At 36.5% G+C, this 22258-nt stretch overlaps 1 protein-coding gene across 4 annotated transcripts in view; it reads right to left on the bottom strand.

Annotated features, from left to right (window-relative positions):
* Positions 1 to 22258, bottom strand: part of efr3a (EFR3 homolog A (S. cerevisiae)) — a 137372-nt gene that overhangs the window by 66875 nt on the left and 48239 nt on the right. For all 4 annotated transcript variants that reach the window (XM_088643925.1, XM_088643924.1, XM_088643926.1 and 1 more), the window contains 2 exons: positions 14890 to 15011; positions 8402 to 8551 (listed from right to left, as the gene is read on the bottom strand). In XM_088643925.1, coding sequence (XP_088500051.1) covers positions 8402 to 8551; positions 14890 to 15011 — 272 coding nt within the window. The remainder of the gene's footprint in view (positions 1 to 8401; positions 8552 to 14889; positions 15012 to 22258) is intronic.

The following is a 22258-nucleotide window of genomic DNA, read 5'->3' as shown; positions in this document are numbered from 1 at the left end:
AGTTGGGGAATCCTCCACTGTGTCACATTTTGTGGGGCCACAGTGTCAAGGGCACAGTTCAGCAGAAGATCTTCCTGACTCTTCACCAGAATTACTGTACAAAGTAAAAGTTGCTGACCTTACTACACGTTTACAAATTCCTGTAAATGAGACAATGATGTACGTAGATGTTAATGTTGACACATCATTTACATAGTTTAGATAATATGGGGAAGCAATAAATAGCAGACAAATAGCAGACAAAATGTTAAGAATGTTATGGTAAAACTGTAAAAATGCACCAGTAAGATTTCCTGTAGAATAATATGCAGAAGTTGGTTAAACACATTGTGAAAAACATTTTTTCTGATCTGGAACCTTACCATCAAAAAGTAACCAGAAAGTCCTACACACTATACAGTAGCAGGCTAAAATAGCTGAACCTTTTCACATCCTGAAAAGAGAAGTCTCATTTCTTATATGTTGACTATCTGAGACAAACAGTTTTTGTTAGAGGAAAAGAATGGGATAGATGATGCAACATTTTTAAATAAAAAACAAGACACTTTAAAGGTAGCTCGTATACAGTACATCTAATGTGACATTTTATACGAATTAGTATCATTATTTACAATAACCCTATTTATGAAATGGTAAAAGGAAGATTTGGAAAATGGGTTTAAAGATCCTGTCTAGAGGAAATACAGGGCATCTAATTGATGAACATCGTGAACAAACATTAACCCTGTGTGGTCCAGTCCGAGGTCCAATTCTTCAAAAGAAAGTAACTGAAAGAAGTATTCTACAACCATGTAAAGATTGCTCAAAATAAACTACTGCACAGCCTGAGTCTGATACAATTAGATGACAAATAACTTCCTCATGAAGCAGGAGCAGATGGTCTGTAGGCAGCAATTCCTCCAGAGAAGATAATTCAATTTTCTTCTGCCCACACTACATACCTACCTATCTTTCGTTATCCTCTATTTTGAGTTAAATACTTCAGTCAAGCTCTGGGACCTCCACAGATATTACATGGTACTAACTTTCCACACTATTTTGTGACAAAGAAGCTTCAGAAAACAACCTGAAGTGCATTGTGTACTGCACACATACAGTATTAATGAATAACTATATATTGTGTTGCAGATCTACTGGGTTGAAGTAGACTAGACTTAAAATCTGACAAAATGATAGATGATAAATAAACCTATAGGTTGCAACAAATTGAGAATTTCAAACCAGACACAAAGCCCTGAATCCATTTGAGGCAGAACATTACTGATGCAATTCTGGACAGTGTTTGTGCTGCAAGGTTAAAAAAGGCTTCTTCAGCCAATGGGAAACTGTGAACTATGTATTTGATACAACTAACTGAATTACTGCTTTATGAGTTAGTGGAAAAGTTTTACTACTCCTCAAGCAGAAAGCTGTAGATGTTTACATAAAACATTATGGGGGACCTTTTTTTACTGTTGTTGACCTTGATCAAATATTTAATTAAAACTCAGAGGAGTCAGAGAAATAATAAAAACGTAGGCCAAAAAAACAGGGAGTGCAAAACAAACATTCATGAAAAAAATTTAAATTTTAAATAAAAATGAATCTAAATACAAAAATATAACATCCATCATTCCAGAATGATGGTCAAGATTAAACAAATCTTGATTATGAAAAGCTTTATCATAAACATAAACAGTACTTTCTATAACCCTTTTCTTGCTCTTTAGCCTTTCCACATGGTCTACTGCAATTGCATAGTCTTGCATGGTTACTTTTAAAGCAAGTGGCTCTATCAAAATGCACAGTCATGACCACAGAATCCGAAGATGTTAAACAGACCATGATGTATGAAAGGACACTGCATGATATGGCCACTAAGGTGCGTGAAAGACATGGGCTGTGAGATCAATATCCAATGTCACAAATAATCTGTTATACTCACCTCATGTCTGTGTCTCCTCACCAGGCATTACAAATATCACCACACAGCAAATTAATCTAAAACTATCAATCAGTGACATATTCAGAGGTGCAATCCCACACAGATTTTAATGATGCTTTACTTTGCAAAGTAACAGAATGAAAAAAAAAACACAACTAATCCTCTTAATTGTTATACAGTGCACGCACACAATGAGTGAGAAAATAAGATATTCCTTAAAATATGATCTAGTAAAAACACTCTGGAGGTGAAATCAAAAACAAGGGAATAAGATTTAACATATTTAAGCAATTAAAAATGTACTCAAGGTCATTCTAAAATCCACTTGTTTGATCCATCACATAGCGCTGCTTGCAAAGAGCGACATGTAACAAGCCCAATTAGTGACATAAAACCATCCCCTAGCAGACATTTATATCCACATTCGGGTTTCTAGTCACGTATCGTTTTCTGAGAAGCAATTAACAGAATCAAATGCCCTTGACCACAGCTATCCTTTCACTTTTTTCCCCTCATTCTTTATGCTTCAATGTAAGGTGAACTATTAAAATAAAATGTAGCATTTTTTGTTGTTAAAACAGATGGATTTTTTTTTGAAAAACAGGGCGCAGTACTGTTGTCACATCTCTGGTACTGAAGAATACCTTGAGAGTTCACAAGATTCCTTTGCTACAGCGTGCACATAGCTTGGAAAATGAAATTGTAAAGGCTGATCATTATCATCACAAGACCAACTAGCAAAATACATGAGTATGAATTTGAATAAAAAATGTAGAATACTGTGATTTTGCCGTTTAAAATAAATCAGTACAGACTGTATGTAACTGCAACAAAAAATGTGTAATTTGCATATTAATGCATTGGGACAGTAGCCTTGGGTCTTTCCTATGGCTTTAATCCCACTCACACCATCACTATTAACTGCTGCTGGGCTTTCTAAGGTAAAGTGAAGACATATACAGGATATATATATATTGTATCTCTCACATAACTGGTACAGTATATACATCTAAATTATCTGAACAGTTATACTTGTTTAAACACTGAACAGCAGCATTCAAAATTAACCAAAATAAAATAGTTAACCCTAACCCTGTGTGCAAATGTGTTGTGAAGATTTATATGATTAAAACAGTTGATGGCATTTGAGACTTTCTTCAGCTGTTTAGCTGGAAATATACCCAAAACTGCAGCAAACCCATGTAAATGGCTGTGCAGGATAGTGTTATGATGTCAGAGTAGAATGTTAGTTCCAGGTGGTTACGAAGTGCTCTGCGCCCAGATCATGAGCTGATCATGATTATGAGCTATTTGTGGGAGGCATGCATCCTCCCATTTTCTAATGTCCTAATACAGTACAATCACATGGGGAGAGGACGCAAGGCAGGATAGACCCTGGACAGGACATCCGTCCAATATGGGGCACACACAGACACATTCACATACTCACACCAGGGCCAATTTGTAGCAGAAGCCAATTAACCTACCAGTATGTCTTTAGACTGTGGGAGGAAACCTGAGCACCTGAAAACCTATGTGAACACACAAAGAGCATACAAACTCCACGCAGACAGCACCCTAGGAACTGAACTCAGAGCCCCGGTTCTGTGATACAGCAATGCTAACCACTTCACTACTGCATTATTCCTGTGGGAAACATGTGTCCTACAATCCACTATACTCTTCTGTAACTCACTATACCTGCTATACACAGATTAAGATCATCTTCAGTATTTATGATTACTGCTGTTGAAGAACTGCATGTGTTCCACAAATTGGTCAGCTAATTTTCTTTTAATTTCTCCAATGCACAATTAGTTGAATACGTATATACACTGTATGTACACTACACTTTTACTTGTGCACCTAAAGATTCGGAAACTGGCCATTAGAAAGCAGCCCAAGAAGTTTAATATAAATGTGGAACCACTGTACTTTAAGGTCCTTGTCCTTTCTATTTTCAAGTAATGTTGGTGTTCTAAAATTAGGTACTGAAGATGGGCCTTACTAGAATCATATAGTTCTGCCGCATAACTACAGTATCTTAACTTTTCTGTCATAAGTAGCATCTTCAGACTAGATGAATTCTCTTCTGTGTGTTTCTTTGGTGATTTAAAACATTCTCCCTGCCCATACACAATGCTCTGAATTTAGCTGTAAAAATTATGGTATGTGAAAACACAGTTCACAATCCATTATTTTTCTTTGAAAAATTCATTGTTTTTAATTAAGTGAGCCTTAAAAATTGAGGATAAGGAATAGTGATATTACAAGCCTCTGAGTTTCAGAAGACATATATATGAGAAAATGACTTTAGTTATTGATGTCATTTTATTATTATTGTGAGCTGGTGGGTTTGTAATGGTAGGCAGTGATAATAATGGAACTGAAAGCAGGATATAGTCTTGCTATATTTCCTCAAATATTCATATGCCAAAACTGGGTGAAACTTGCTGAAAACTAAATGAACTGTTTGACAACTTCTCCTAAGTTTGTAGACATCTTGAAAATATCATTGATGTACAGCCTAGGCAAATAATGATTATCTGCCTGCTTGTTTATTCAGAGCCCATTTCCATTTGAAGCTGCATCTCTTTCACTGCATAACTGTCAGGTTGTTATGATGACTATGAACTACCAACCGATTTCAAAGGTTTGTGACAAACTGTATCCTTTTTAATCAAGACAGATGAAAGGCAGGTATAAACCTGAAGAAAGAGTAAATGCGCATAATATTTTTTGGGGGAGGGCATTGTGCTGAAACTTTCCTAATAAAGGTTTACAGTTGGGAGACACTGTTAAACATACCACGTAAACCACCAAAAACAGTAAGATGGAAACAATCAGAAATAATAATGATGAGAATGCAATTTTAAGGATGCAATGGAAATTGCAGTGAAGGCATTTAAGGATCCTAAAACTCTGGTCCTCAAGGGCCATAGGTTCTCCGGGGTTCTTCAAAAAAACACCTGCATACCAACCCCGAGGAAAAGGGTAAATGTGTGCAATTAAGCAAATAATTCTGGTATGTAATTAAAAGCTCATACAAAATAAAATCTAGACCAGCCTCTGGCTGTCAAGGACAGGAGCTGAGGACACCTGTGTTAGAACAATGAATCAGCTAGTGAACCTGCTGCTCGCTTGCTGTGTGGTCTCTCTCAGGGCTTCATATGCAATTACTCAGCAAAAGTCTACAAATAACAGACACATGTAAGCAGTATTGTACCACATGTAATAAAAAATATGCTGTATTCATAAAGGTAAGTGTCTATTATGTAAATGTGTGTGATGGAAATCATTAGCATATTACGAGTAGAGACACTATCAAGTAATATGCACATGCACATTAATACAGGTCATATGAGAAGACATTCTTTATCAAAAGAGACACCCATTATCTTCAAGTGTAGAAGTGTAATGATTATGTGCACAGACAGCATGAAAGATGGGACAAAGAATGTGTTGGAAAGCAAAGGAGAGGCTGTGCAAGGTGTTGTTTCTGGAGACTACAGACATATTCTAAAATATTTATTGAAATAATATTTATTTCAAAATATTATGAGCACCACCATGCTTTGGCCTTTGGGCTCCGGACCTTTCTCCTGCCTCTGTCCTTTGAAAATGGTGTTTTATCCTAAAAGCAAATGGTTGTTCCTCCACTTGTGCTGCTTAGCAGCTTTTTTATAAGAGGAACCTGCTTTTCACTTCTGCAAGCGTGCACACAGCTTACACACACCTTTTTCATATGTGAAAACCATGATTATATAAATTATCATCATTAAAAGGGCACAAGAAAATTTACAACTCCAAACATAAATTCACATGCACATTTTACCGCATGCATCACGCAGGTCTTTCAAACACTTTTTTTCGTGGTTTGTGAATGCCAGGGACAAGCCCCTTATCTTTGTCTTACACACTCCTAATTGCTTTGCGAATGAGGTCCTTAAATGGATGTGTTTTGTCAATGCAAGAGACATCTAAAGTCATAAATTTTTGGTAAGAAAAAAAAATTCTGAAACTTGTCAACCTTATTTATTGTGAATGCCTCCTGCGTATCAAACTGTTGTCAGTTAGATAATACTTCTACTATTTGATCATTATAGATGCATACAGAAGAAAAATAAAGCTTTGCTGCTGTGCTATCAGAAACTGTCTCTTTCTTTCTGTGTTTTCAAAAAGGACAGTCAAGGCTTTTATTTCCCTGTCAAATTCTGAACCAGTGCAGCCAGCTTTACAGCAGCTCTTTATACAGTCTTATCTCCTGAGGCCAAAACTTAAAAGACAGGGATATTACTGACAGAATCTAAACCCAAATCACACCAGCTGTACAATCACTACGCACCCAAAAAAGAAATAAAATGATATGTTGGTCTTCTATTCAATTTCAACCCTCCTGTAGACTAGACTAAATTGATATGAAGCTGGTAGGAGACAGAATACAAGCTTTACTTAATGAACTGCTCACTGTGTGAATGGACAGGGATAATACTAAATTGTCATGAAGTCATTCTTGTAAAAACCACAACAGGTTTAACAGTTTTAACTTTTATACAAATAAGGAAAGTAAAATATCATGGTATGTAACACACACAAAAAATCAATGACTTGGTCCCACTTGTGATTTTGAAAATTGTACATCTAAATCACATTCTAAATGATTTTTTACTTTCCTTTTATACTTAAACGACTTTGTTTTAAACAATCATACTTTTCTGCGCCCTTCTAAATCAGCAATTATAAACAATTCTCCGATCTCACTGAAAAGGAACTATACTTATGTACTGGAAGAAAAAAATAAATATGTAATGAAAATATTTTTACTCAAAAATTTAGATCTTAACTGCTAAACTTGGTGCTCTAGGCTCATTTGTCCCACAAAAATCCACAAAAATGCCTAATTATTTTAACACTGCAGTTGGGATGCAACAGAGATCTGCAATTTGAAAAACAGTGCTTTAGCGGGGGGTTAAAGATGACTTCTATAACTACAACACAGAAAAACTTGCACCACCCAATTATTTCTCTGAAGCACAGATCCGATGTTTTTCTCATCACTCCTCATTATTCAAATCGGCTTCCATCAATTAGTACGTCAGTGCATAATTAGCAGGAAGCACATTCAGTTCTGTTTACACAAAAACAAAAAGGCACCCGGGCTATCTTTTTCAATGACACCACAGTCATTTTAGCAGGGAAACTGGAGAGGAGAGGTGGAATGCTATCGAAGCAGACAATTGATTGAACAATGAGAGATTAACACTGAGATGTAAGAACGAATAGACAGGGGAGTAGCAGGCTGGTTTCCAGATGGGCAGCTGTGTAGAGCAGCATGGGGCAGTGGGTGGAATGTCATGAAGGCAGAATGCTGCTACTGTATGCTGCAATGAGCAAGCCTCTTGTCAGGTCTATACTGCGGCACTTGTCAGCAAAGCTACGGAATAAACCCGATGATTCATACAAAAGTCTGCCGAGAAACAAATATATTAAAAAAAGGAAATCAATTTTCACCTTCAGAAACACATGGCAGAAATTGCTTTCTTTTGTTGGACAGTTTACTCCACACGGCCTTTAATTGTGACACAACCACTGGGATTAATACTATAAGACTTTGCACAAAAGTTTTTGTTTTCTTTTTCCCCCAGTGAGTCATAGAAGAAAAAGTCAGCAGGTTGCTAACAAAGATGATGGATTGCAAAGCACAGGCTAGGAAAAACATATATTTCTGGTATTTTTGGAGAGCTTGACGTGTTGCACATGCCTAAGTGTGTTTTGTTAAATTGAATGAAGAGTCATGGTTAGACAATATGTGCAAAATGGAATATTAACTAAAGTGCTGACGTTGAATTATTTCAATTACAGTTATCAGTGAGAATACTTTTCAGTGTTAGCAATCACAAAGTGCTAAACGGCATTATTTTGGAACAATGAAAGAATACAGGTATACCCAAGTCATAACCCAAGAACTCCTATAACTAGAACATGAAAAGCAGAACTGATTTTATTACTTATTACTAAACGGCGAAGAAATATTTCTCTCAAATCAAATAAATGAAATCACCAAAAAAAAGGCAAATTTCAACAAAATCTCATATCGCTTTCACTCTAAAACTATGCAGCGCTACCTAATCAGGAGTGAAACCATTGTAACGTTCCATTTAATGTATGCAAATGTATTATAGAAGTCCACCAGCTTTCAGCTTGTGAAAATATTACAAACTGTTAATCTCTCCAACAGTTAAGAGGTTTAAAACAAACATGTTTGGAAAAACATTTCAGATCAATGGTTCTATGGAAGTCTTCATTTTTTAAAGATAAGAAATAAAGACGTAGTTGTGACTTTATCAATAGGATTTTTTATCATTCTATGCTGCAGGTGGAATACTGACACATAAAAAAGCTAGTCGAATATTAACAGATACTGCATATTGTCACTTGGGAAATGTCTTCCCTCCAGCCGCCTGTGTTGCCTCTCACCTGTCAGGGTCCTCAGCCTCCTGCATGTTGAACAGCATGGATGGGATAAGCTTGTCCATGTGCTGTGGCTCCCAGATTATTGCCTGCAGTTCATCATTCACCGTCTTGCGGACCACCCCCTGCAAACCTTTGATTCCAGCAACACGTATCCTGCAAAAAAACAGCACACACCAGTGAGAGACTTGACCTCCGACACCCACAGCTCAAGAAGCACTGTGCCAAGATAAAAACAGGTGTTTAAAAGGTTAGGGTAGTAACTTTTTTTTAAAATTAATACCAAGACCATGAACTACACCAACTTCCCAAATCTGTGCTGAAAAGAAGGAAAAATCAAAACTGAGTTTCCTGATCATCTGATAAACCATGGTATTCAAAACATGGCCCTATGGCCACATCTGTTTTTTGCCAACTGTTTATTAAGTTGTAACAGTACTTCACATATTCCATTACTGACCGCGGCAAAATATTTTAAAAAATGCAACAGATGCTTGTACTTACAGTTTTTCATTAACTAAAAGCATGTTGTAGCATTGTAGACACGATGCACCATTTGGATGAAATGTATAGAGGAGATTATAACAAAAGTTATAATTATGTAGTTATAAGTTATAATTTGTAGTTGTGATCTATAGTTATAAAGTCGGGGAAACCTTGTTGTGAAGGGCGCTATGTAAAAATAAACTGAATTGAATTGAAAAGTTTGGGAAGGATGAAACCAATCAAGTACTGTGCGTGATCCCTCGCATACGTCTTTTTCTATCTCCTCCACCACCTCCACCCCATCTACACCTTTGCAGCAAACCTTTGGTCACTCCTCACCTTGCACGGGGGTCCTACCCTTCTCATCCTATGGCCAGTGGGATAGCCTTCAGCCAGGCAGGTTAAGACAAGTTTTGCCTAATCAACTCCATAACACTTTTAGTCCACTGAATTCTTATTCATAGTGGATTGCGTTACACGGGTGCGATGCGGTGGGTCTGTGGCTAAGGATCTGCGCCTGTGGCTGGAAGGTTGCCAGTTCGTATCCGGCAGGGTAATCCTACTCCATTGGGCTCCTGAGCAAGGCCCTTATCCTCAACTGCTCCAGGGGCGCCGTATTAATGGCTGACCCTGCGCTCTGACCCCCAGCTTCTCTCCCTGTCTGTGTCTCTCATGGAGAGCAAGTTGGGGTATGCGAAAAAAGACAAATTTCGAATACAAGAAATTGTATGTGGCCTATAAAGCAATCTTATCGTATAGTGACAATGGTGTATTGTATAGCTGATAAACCTCCAACTGTTTTCTTATTTGAACTAGTGCACTTTCTAGCAGTGCAAGAAAAAGTTGATGGCGAGAGTTGGGTTTTTAAAGAATGAGGTGGTCTAAAGTATAATCTGGATCATCATTTTACAATGAAAAATCGTAATTATGGTGTCAACTTAACAAGTGAGAAAAGAACAAAGAAGGACGAGAAAAAATCTTGCAGCATTAAAGCTCAGCAAAAATATTTTTGTGACAGTTGGCGGTTCAGGAAGCAAGTTATGGTTTGACAAGATTGCTACATTTTGAGGTGAGCTGCGGTTGCTCTGAGGTACTCTGAGGTGAACAATGAAGTACAATGCCTTAAAATGTCTTCCTTAGCTCTCAATGACAGCACTGACATTAAGAAAACAGCACAGTGCTTGATTTTTGTGGGACAAATGAGCCTAAAAATTGAAATTAGCGAGAAATTGTTATCAATGGAAGTGGTAAAAGGAACAAAATAATCAGATTTGTATGAGATGAAGTCTGTTTGATTCAAATTTCAGAAGCTTCCCTGGAAAAAAAACTTGCAAATGTGACCACAGGTTTGGTGATCCAGCTGACGTTTTGCAAACCTGTAAAAAGAATGAAGACAAAGTAAAAGAAGATGATTTTTGTACTCGATATTATATACTATATCAAGGGCTCCTGTGCGTAAAGGTTTTAGACATCGATCCTGCTATTCACATAACAGTGAAATAAGTGAACTAGAGAGTTAGGGAAGACATTTTTGCCGAGAACCAGGAATTTTTTTATACAAATGTATAAAATTTAGGAAAAGTGCTGCAGTTTGAGTGGCAGCTCAGAGAAGTTTGTATTTTTATACAATGGCATGGGAAAGGAAATGATTTTCTTGAAATAAGCATTACTAACTGGATGAGTGGGGTTTGTGAGATCCAGAAACTGTATTCAAATGTCAAAGCCTCCAAAATCAGATTAGTGTGGTTTCCAAATCAAATGAAGAGTAAAGTGGTTACTCATTTTCCAATGCTTAAATACTCGGAAGTGTCAAAAGTGGATGCTAACAAGCATATCAGACTTTTTGAGTGACTTCCAGAGTGAATGTTTTTATCAATTCCCCAACATTAACAAGTTTGAGATCACTGGCATAACTGCCATCAGACCCCCTGTCATTTGACTATGAGAAAACCCCAGAAGGATAACAGCTGGAGCTCATTAATGTCCAATATTACTCCACCAAGTAAAGGGAAGTTAGGCACAGAAATAACTGACCAAGTTTTAAGCATCAAGCATAGAAACTAAATCCCCAAATACTGTATCCATACGGTAGAATAGAGAATTTTTGTTTTATTTGGTTCAATTTACATTTGCAAGGGTTTTTTCACTGTTAAATTGTAACAGACCCAAATACAGATTTCAATTGACTAACTACAGCATAACATTTTCCATACTGCAAATTTCAGAATGATGTATTTTTAATCTCTCCTGACGGAACCCATTCTCTTTCCATTTTTGAACCTGTTTATGCTGGTGGGGTAATGGTGAGAGTTAAATTGATTAATGACAAAATCGTCATGAATTATTCCTATATTATAATATAGTGTATCTGTGGCTAAATCTACAACTTCCAAACCCTCAGGTAGTCTCTGGCCATAGAGGTAGCCCACACCTGTGACAGATGACATCATTGTCACAGCATAGCACAACAATCCAAAGAGATCGATTCACCAAAAAGGATTTTGTAAACAGGTAGATAAATCATAACATTTAAACCAATATTTAGTATTGCTAAACTTTTACGGTGTATCACAGTGACAGCCAGGTGACATATGCTGTAGCTAAGCAGTAAAACATGATGTAAAAGCAGTGCTAATGCTGGAAAATTAACAGCTCATTAAAGACTAGACAGAGAAAGAAAACAACGACTCTTCTAATGATAATGCAAGATTAGTCCGAACTCTCTGAGGAAACATGGAGGATATTTGAACCATATAGCAAAGCAATTCCCCTTCACTAATTCAAAGAATCACTCAGCACACAGCTATTGTACTGACTGATTTTTACAAGGATAAAAATGGCAGGTGTTAATCCAGCACTGCAATTGTGGTATTGCCTTTAAATAAAATAAATATAAAAATACGTTTGGAACACATCAAGTATGCAGAGTGCAATATGTAATTAACGTAATCTTAATTAATAATTTTAGAATAAACGCCCTAGATACAGTATTAACTATTTCACGTACAGTAGGATGAATTCCTTACTAATGATTGCTATAATATCACATAGCCAGATGACCTTTTGCATCTGACTACACACAAAATGTTTTTTTATGGGCAATGGGAGACCGTAATGTTACTTACTCTGCAGATATTCTTAAAAGTTGAAACTTGTAAATGATTAGAAGAAGCAATAGATATCCTTTGCTTTACACCTAGGGAACACATTTCCATGGTTTAGATAGATAGAAATAAGACCTTTATTTCTACATGATTTTTCAATTGCCATTAAGGTGTGTTATAAAAGTAGGAAATCGATGCACAGTAAAGTATGAGACTACTACAGTAGTTTTCGCACTAGCAAGATTAGATTCCTTTGTCAAGAATATAATAGGAAGTCAATTCAAATATATACCAGGTATTGGATTAGGGCATATTGGACTTCTTCCAAATTCCATTTCATTGCAGCAGTTTCTTAAAAGAGGTTCCAGTCAATAAAGGAGACTTATGTATACTGTAACACAGGCAGTGGTGATAAAGCAGCATTTCTGAAAGACAGGCATATCTACTTTAATTGTTTTTATTTAAAAAAAATGTGAACAGATCTGTAAGCCACAATTAAACTGATAATTGCTTTCTCCATTGTGGTTACGAATTTTAAAGAGGACACATTTCTCCTTTGGCTTGTTTCCGAGGATACACCAGTATCCAATTAACATCAGTATGTAAATTGCAACACACCCTCCACTAGAGGGAGGAAATGCATCACAGCAACATCAGCTAACACAATGAGAATTCATTGACAGAATAAGAGTAATGCCTCACAGAAGCTTTAGAGCTTGTCAAGAGTGCTAGCTCCATGCTGTATATCAATTGCTGCATTGGTATATACTGCTGAGAAAAAAAATGGGACAGATAGCTGCCAATACAAAGGGATAAATGCAATAAAGTAAACAAATGAATGACAGTCAGCAAGATTACATACGTACTACAGTAAGAAAAAATGAGGAGTAAAGAGGAAATACACTCAGATAAACATATATCATTGTAAAAATGTTTTCAATTTTTAGTTGATACATATTTGATTTTATGAGCAGACCCCATTAGGAACTTCAGAAATACTTCAGGAATATTTCCATGTGAATGGCTAGTGTACTGTATGTACAGGTATATGGTTAAAGGTTTCATGGATGGGGTCAGTGATATGGATCTGACGAACAGCTGTTTGCAATGGAGGTTCTTGTTTAACCACAAAAATCAAAATCTCACAAAAGATCCCTCATTTGTACCAACAGATGTGCTCTGCTTGCACAACGTATCGGGCTCAGTGCTGCTCTTCCAGGAGCCCAATGCATTACGTGAACTTTTAGGTCCATAAATTCTAACACTCTTCATTAATATACTGGGGAGATTAATGGAGAACAGAAACTGGACATCAATTACCTTGTTCCCACTTGCATACTGATTATGTAGACTGCCTGTCCTGCTGCCCTATAAAATACATTTTCTCTGACAGACTAATGCCTTTGTTTTACTGGCAATTTCCATTGCAACTGCAGTTCCAATGCTTAGGTTTCCAGTTCTACTTAGACAATGTGTTTCACAGTTAGCTTGCCATCCCGTACAGCTATAGCACTGTACTTCTTAAGGCACCTTGACTAAACAATGATGCAGCAATTGAGATGAGTGACAGAACAAAATCCAGAAGACCCCTCCATCCGAACTACCCAGAATCTGGATAGCAACTCAACTCAATGTAGAATCCATACCCCATTATTTTGGGGTAATAAATTTATTAAATTACTATAAAATGTCCAAATCACTAAATGAAAACAATTATTTTATGCAAAATCTACTATCAGTGACACAGATTTGGTGCTAATCCATGGTTTTGGTTCAGCTGACTATAGCACGTCTTTAATACGAAAAGGAATAGGCTTTCTTTTAGATTTTAAATTCACAGCATCTTCCAAAACGGGTTTACAGTTATAAGAAATTACAGGAATAAAGAATGCCCTGGGGTTATTAGCAATACCATCCATGAGCCTGATTTTGTCAGATGTTAGGAGAGTGAGACAGAGACAGGAAAAGACTCTGATAAGAGATCTCTATGGAAAATCAGGCTACTGGTGGACTAGTAGGTGGCACCATGCCCAGACCAGAAATTTGGAACAAATGCCCCAGTGTGATGAAACCGAGTTGTGTGTAGGGGGGTTGCTGTCTATTAAATGATATTTTAAACCAAGGATTGATCTATTACTTACAGTACTGTCATTAAATATTCCATGGAGCTGTTCACAAAATGTATATTTAAATTTATAATTACTTTTGGTGTGATATTTCAGCAATATGTTCAATACTGTTTAAACAAAAGCAATCACAGTGTCTGTGGTTAACAGCAGGAAGTACTCTGTATACATTCAAAAAAGCATTCTCATTTAAAGCTACATTCAGTTCTGAATAAAATAAAAACATACTTGGCATGTCAGACTTCGCCAGACTAATTTTGCTCGATTTAGATGTACTGTAATACCTAAAGGGGAAAAAATGTTCTCGTTCTCCAAGCCACATCAGAAGAATTACAGACTCCTAACAAATGTAGAACAACTTTACGTCTGGGAATTCCGTGTCTGCGTGCTATACAGTATAAAAGAAAGGTGTTGTTTATGCAGTAGTGTCAAAATGTTCATAAAGTACCTATTATCGTAACAATAAAAAAGCTTTTTAAAATAATGACCTGTATGCTTCAGGAAAAACTAGGACAAAATAATAGGCATGTGCTAAACTCTAAGTTCTATAAAATGACCCACTATCAAGGGGACCCAGTTACTTCCATTTGCCAAACACTATTAAGCTAAACATTCTAAATGTAGGTTTTTTCTACAAATTATAATAGGAGGGCTGTGTAATATATATGTACACGTCAGACCCAGCCAAGAGCACTTGCAGGAGTTAACCCTTATCAGCTGAACAGTCACAAAGCAGGATGCCAGGATCTACAGTATGTTCCTCCTTGTGAATACTCACTTGGTTCTGGTCTCAGGATCCTCATGAGTGGAGTGGCACATTGCACTGAACTGGGAAACGAAGAAGTCGTACCGGCGATGATAGGAAGGGGTGTCCTCCTCAATATTAGCAAACTTGACAAACTGAAAAGATTCAAAATACAATAGACCATAAGTGAGGGTTTGACAACACCGTATGTGCTTAATATACAAATTGGCCATGGCATGAACTGGTACAGCAGGAATGGACCACAACACTTTGTTAAAGAAGTGACTCCGGAGTCACGCATCCAGTGAAGAAACCTGCTCAAAGGATAAGTTGAGCCCCGTGCTGCACACATTGCTGGTTGAAGACTGTGCTACAGTATATCATTAGCAGACTGTGAGTAGTTTTACACATTTGGTTGACCGCTGCTGATGGTTCAGGGAGCTTGACTTCTGTCTCCTGTGGTAGCCATGCAACAGGAACTACAGAAACCTGGTGGACACGTCAACCCACAAACATAATTTATCTTTTATTCAAAGTCTGAAAGCATTTCATATTAAAATCATGGTACCATTTCTAACATGTTGATGAATATTACAAAGATATAAAAGATTATTTTCCTGTCTTAAACAAAGTTAATGCACTAATTAGATGGTCATTACTTTTCATTCAACAATTCAAAACAAAGTTCTTGGGTGCACATTGAAAAATAGGATTAAAACAGTTTAACAAGAATAGGCTTGTTAAAGCAAACCCAGGTCTGATAGTGGTGAAATACTCCTTGTGACAGGGTACAGAAACGCTCGGTTCCTGTCCAACTAGGACAAATAAGAAAAAGACACCAAAAGGGGCTGAAGAAAACAGACATGGAAAGAGAACAGGAGCTTGTTATTTTCCCCATTTTAAATGCACCACAAAGCAAACTGCTTCTCTTTTGATGGAAATTTTGAAAGGAAACCAAATATAATTAAAAGAACTCTGCAGCAGAGGCACATCAGTGCAGAAACTATAAGATATATTAAAGTTCTCTTACTCAAAACATTTGCATAAGGATGTCCTGAAGCTAGCTCCATTATCTGACCATTATCATTCATCATTTTACCTTAAACCTAAAAATCAAGAAAAGGTTGTTTGCATCCACCAGATATAATGCCTTTTTTTTTCAAATCTTTTTTTTAAACAGAAAAAAAAATCAAACTTCACTGCAAACTAAAGGTCAGTAAAACCGCTAGAGCAAGTTTTTTTTTTTTTTAAAGTAAATCTAATACAGTCTGCCAACTTCAACAGCAATGATACAAATGTATCCAAAGCAAATCCTTGAGATAAAGGAATTAAATGAGCTATTTGCTTAATAACTGAAGCATAAGAATGCAACTTATGTTTCTTTAATCTCTGGCTCTTTCAATGGTCTCCATCTCACAACCATTGTGCTAGACATGAATGATGGTCTACAGCACAGATTCCCAACCCTTCTCACTTTTTCTCCAGCATATTTGTACCTTTGCTTCAAAGAAAATGTACACATTTTCTTTGAAATTACTCAGTTTGGGAGTTTCTGATACAGTGTTCATTCCCATCTGTCTCTGCTCATATTGATTTGTTTAGAAAGAGCTCATCATTCAGAAATAATGGCCAGAGGTTGAGGAGAGCATGCGTACATTTCTTTGTGTTGAATTTGTTGGGAAAAGTACACTTGATGAAGGGACTTTTGACACTTCGGATTGACTGCAGAAAGAAGATGAACAAAATTCTAAACAAGCACGCAGATCAATTAACTTATCAATTAGGAGAACTGTATAGGAGATATACTGTAGAGTTCAGCTGGAATGAAGACAAGCAGGGACACTTTTTCTCCAGGACCAGTGTTAGAAACCACTGATCTATGACAAGAGTTTCCCATCCTAATCCTGGAGGTCCACACACCTGTTCGTTTTCATTCCAGCCCATCTTAAGTATTTACCTGAAGCCTTAAACTGCACTAGCAAGTTGCTTTTTTTACTGGATTGTTTGAGATTTTAGTTTACTAACAAAATATAAGCCTAGTTACATGAGATTTGCTGCTTTACATTATTTAATCCCCACACCCATATAAGGAAACATCTACAATAAATTGAGAAGGGATTATCTTCTACACCTCTGGAAATATACTGTGAAATCTGTCTATTGTGACTGACTGCTAAACCTCCAGAAAGTAAGCATTTTTAGTTTAAATGTTCCTAGGATCCCAATGTATGTACACTCACATTCTGGTATAATTACTGTAACTATTTTGTTGAACTTAGCTGAAAAGGTTAAAGGAAACCTTTTGGTACATACCAAAAATACATCAAGACTGTTCCAATGCATTAAGATCAGCATCAGTTATGTACCTGAATTTTAATGGGTATTAATCTGGTTCTAAATAGGTTAGATTGAACAGGACATAGAAAGATCATTTGAAGCATTTATAGGAGCACTAAGTTATCAACAGTGGACCTGTGGTCCCAAAGATATTAATTACCTTTCCCCTGTCCTTCACAGAAGAGGAAGAGAACACTTGGAGAACTACAGTACAGCAACAAGTGTAGAGAAAATGCTTTAGTGAAGTGGTGAATGGGGCCTTGCAATACACAATAAATTTAGGCATTCCAACATGGTAGAAAAGGACACATCTGGGAAAAAGAAAAAAAAGTGAAGACAAATTAAAACAGATTAGGGGTGGAATTAGAAACCTGGATTCACATACAGGGCATATCAAGAGTATTATTTAGCTTGCAATTTTCCAGGTAATTAAAGAGATAAAGGAGCTTTTTTTCCCCAAGGGCAACTGTATCTGTACCGGTGTTTCTCTTCCACGATCAGAGCTCTCCTTTTAATTACTCTTATTTACAGAGCACTCAGAAGCCTGGATCAATATACTGCTGCACCCCCACCACTCTGCCATTTCAAACCCTGTAATTCAGCACAGAGTGTACAGCCGCAGTAGTAACAAATGTAGCAGCCAACTGTGTAATTTTGCCTGATTTACATACAGCCATTGTAATTAATAACCAAATGGCACCTAGGTATTGGCATGCTCAGTGGAATAATCAAAAAGGGCTCCACTCCTCCAATCCATTGTGAGATAAGAAGCAACAAACAAATAATGCAGGTTTCTATCCACAGATAACATGGATTCAAGCACAGCTCTTCCTATTCTTGAAATAAAATCTTCATCTGTTTCTGTTCTGTCTGACTAACATGAAACAGGAAGTCGCATCAGGACATGAATATGGCGTTGACCCCTGAGAGCTCAACAAAATTCAACAGGCCTTCAGACCTTCAAAACACAGTTCTTAAAGTGCAGAAACAGGGCTTTAAGCAAGCAGCTCTCACAGGCTGAATTCAGAACCACCCAAGAAACTGAAGGGGATCTCCAAACACTGCCCACTACAAGAAAAAAGAACACAAGAAAGGTTACAAATTGGAGGAAGTCAAATTAGCTTGTTTGGTAACTAAACACTAATTCATTGGAGGATCCCATTCAGCCTTTTCTTGAAAGAAGCCAGGGTAGCAGCTACAACAGCATAGCTTGTTCAGCATGGTTTGGTAGCTTGATCTTCAAATCTCACTTGCTCACAAAAAACAACATGAAGAACTTCAACATGCCATTTTCACAGCCAACCTATCGCCAGCTCGTGGTTTCGTTTTTCCATTCTTCTGCCACTAAAGGAGTCACTGTCTTAACAAACCCTTCTGAATGCCTCTAAGAGGATCATACAGACTGAGTGGATTTTTTCTTCCAAAAAGCCTGATGACCTGGGCTAAAGGTTTTAGTTTGGTCCTCCTAGGTCAGTGTGGTGAAGATTAAGGTTGGAAAAGACAAAATCAATGACAAAATATATACAGGAGTTCACCCCAGATTACCTTTCTAAATGAAAAAAGAGCAAAATACAGTACATCACAGAACAGAACAAGTAAAAGATTAAAAGTGCCTAGCTTAACAAATAGCACGGCACAAAGCCAAGTCATATTTGTTATAAATAATAGAATTCCAAAACACAAGTTTCTCATTTACTTTTTTTAACTTATTTACATTTACTTGTATTATTTACATACACCTCTCAGAAAATCCAACAAAAACAAATCTCCAATAACATACTGCAATTTGAAAATGCAATGGAAGTCTCTGGAACAGATACATATTACTTCTAGAATATAGATATGATAAAACAAATGGAGTAAGGTGCATAAGTTTCACACTATAAAGTCTCCTAAAACCCAGCTGATAACGGCTTGACTCAAAAATACAATAAAACTGAATTTATATTTAAAGGAAAATAGGCAAAACTGTCAATGTTAATATTTTGAGAAGTGTAAAAAAAAACTGGAGGATGCTATTGTTTTCCACCTAGGCCTAATATACATGAGCAATGGACTTCCGTGATTAAAGCCCTTAATCTCATACTGGGCCACTTCAAAACCAAAGGCAGAATAAATCAATTTGAAATGAAAAATGCAGTGCAATAGAGCATTTCTTGTCGGGCAATTTGAAATCCTTTGTGCACGGTTTTCCTTGGTCCTTTTGCCAACAGTGCATTCTCATCTAGAAAATGTTTAGACTCGTGCAGGAGAAGGAAAGTTTAAGGCAGAACAATACAGTGTATCTGTGGACATTCCTGTTGAAGACTGTTTATTTTATGTAAATGGTCTTTGTTTCCCACATAAAGATTTATGTGAAATACTAATTAGAGATTGTTAACATTGGCAGCTGAGTACGGAAGACTGGATTCTATGTTTTGGAATCGCACTATGTAGTACCTGGTCTATAAATATTAGTTTAACTTCAATAAACTTTAAAACGTGGTGCCTGTTTATTTCTCTACCACTAAGTTATCACAATAAATTAAAAAATGTGACATATTTCATGAATAGTAGGGGAGTTTTATTAATTGTCAATTTGCTTGCACTCAGGATGGTATCAGGACTCAATACTGTTTGTCTATTATTTAACCTCCATTTCCATTACTCTTAACATCCTCTTAACATCCAACACAAAAGAATACAAATGAAGATCAAGCTATTCTGAGTGTTCTAACCTTTTTATTTATAGTACTCTCTTAGGCAGGGTATGTAAAACCATTTAAAAGGTTCATTACTTTTGGGCATTCTAGCATTGGCTAAATTGAACATTGCGACCCACTGCTCATGTGCTCATGGAATTCATTAACACCTGCCATTCACTACTATTAACTATTTCATGTTCTCATCTAAAACTCTGAAGGCAGTTTATTGACATTAAAACTGCCTAACATTGAACATTCTCACATCTGTCCTGGAATTATTAGCCTAACTTGTTTAAGAAAAAAAAGTGTTAATTCTTTATAATGAAAGGTCATCCTTTTTTCTTATCCCTGCAATAATGTTCTATGTCTAATGCACAATAACAAAAGGCAGAAGTTACTTTCTCTCAGGGAGACTCTCTGAGCCTGAACATTTCTTAAAGGAAAAATAATGACAGGATTAGCAAGACCACTTAATCAAGGTTATATGGACTTCCTCTCTTGCTGGCATTAAAAGGCAATTTGGGAAGCAAGAGGTCCTTTCTGGTAAATATTAACATTTACTTATATAAAATTAAAATCCATATAAGGTTTAATTTAGTAGGTTGCCTCATTTTATCAACAGTGAATCAGGTAAAATCATTTAAGGACATAAAGAAAAAGACCAAGATGATACAAACTAAAATCTGAAAATTGTAATTCATGTTTTTGAAACCAAAAGGGAACAAGACAGAAAAAATAAGAGGGAACAAGCAGACATTACAATCTCTTATACATGTCATCAACAGCATAAATCAAAAGGGATTGATATGACTGACAGGAGCTCCAGACATTTACTATAAATAACAATCTCTGGTACGTCTGTTGTCTGTTCCTCTTAAATAAACAAATCCGTTGTGAGAGAACGCGTGGTGCCCTAGCCATCAACATTATTTTTTGTGAAAGGCCAGATTATCAAAAGGAATTACTGCTAATTCCTATAGGTGACAACCATAAAGTAGGAGTCTATCACACTGAGTATATAATATCAAATCAGTCCCACAACTACTCTCTAGGAACATTTTCCACATTGCAAATCTTTTAAGTAAGGTCTTGGAATGTGCATCAAAATTAATTAGAAAATGAATGCCCCAATGAATCTGTTGGCTAACCAGAAGTGTTTCCACTATACAAAATACGGAATGTTTTGACATTGAAATCTTCTGATTGTATTTATGCCCAGTCTTAAGGATGTTTTATGCTAAGAGATTTGTGCTACTGAAGTTTTTCCCATTTTTCACATCTTCAGTTATATTTTCAGATTTACATGGAGGTATAAATTGAAGGCAGTGGGACAAAAATTGAAAGCAATTAAACAGATAATGTCATTTTCTTTGTGGATGTGTCCCCTCCCTTACATAAACCAATATCATCAGCAATTTAAAATTAAACTTGACATAACATTGTTTGCAGGTCTATTTTGAGATTTTGTGGAAAATTATATTTTCAAGAGTAAAAGAGAATACTAAATAAAAATGGAATGAGAGTCATGAAGACATCACCACCAAGAAAGTTAAGGTGTGTAGTGGTGGTGTGTAAAATGAGGTTTAAAATAATGATACAGAAATCTCTTTCTTGAAGCGAAAAAAGGACTCAAATAAGCAATCTTCAGATACAGATCTGGAGGAATATTTATTACCTGAAATGTCCATTGTAGAACTCATTTCTCTTCCTCTCACTTTGCATTTGCTTTCCCAAATTAAGTTGCATTACTTTAATAAAGCCTGTTAGCTTACATAGTTAACTGGTTTTCATTTAAGATTGCAATGAAGTATGATAGTCAAGCCTTTCTTCGACATGATAATCTAGTAGAAAGGAAGTGAAAAACACAGTTTCACAGGCAATACATTTTCTTAATAGAAGGTTTACTGCGGGATCAGAGGAAACAAAACTTCACAATCTTCGAACACTTTCAACACATATACTGCAGGCTAATTTTATTGCAGTATGTCTGCAAACAAATCTGGTGGGCCATATAATTAATATCACTTGCACTTCAGGGCACAAGCTCTCCATCCACATCTAAATACCAGCCATAAATAATGAATATACTTCCACATCCAAACACCAGTCGTTGCTTTCCTTTCAACCGGAAAGGCAGCTTTGGGGAGAAACGAAAATCTGAGCTTAAATTTGCTTTGATTGTTTTCACATTTAAAGAGATATCGGGGTTTGCAAACAAGGAACTAGTGAATGTCACTACAAATACCTGTTTCCTGCATTAAAAATTAGGTTACTTATTGCAACTAAAGCTCTATGCTGTAGCCGTAGGGACAGTACATATTTAAACATTGAGCACATATGTGTGTACTGCATATACAGTACTGTACATGTACTACAACAGA

Source organism: Lepisosteus platostomus, chromosome 8 (assembly GCF_059453375.1).
Source record: "Lepisosteus platostomus isolate fLepPlt1 chromosome 8, fLepPlt1.hap1, whole genome shotgun sequence".
NCBI lineage: Eukaryota > Metazoa > Chordata > Actinopteri > Semionotiformes > Lepisosteidae > Lepisosteus > Lepisosteus platostomus.
Note: the sequence above shows the minus strand (reverse complement) of the source record. Positions and strands in the feature narration are given on the sequence as shown.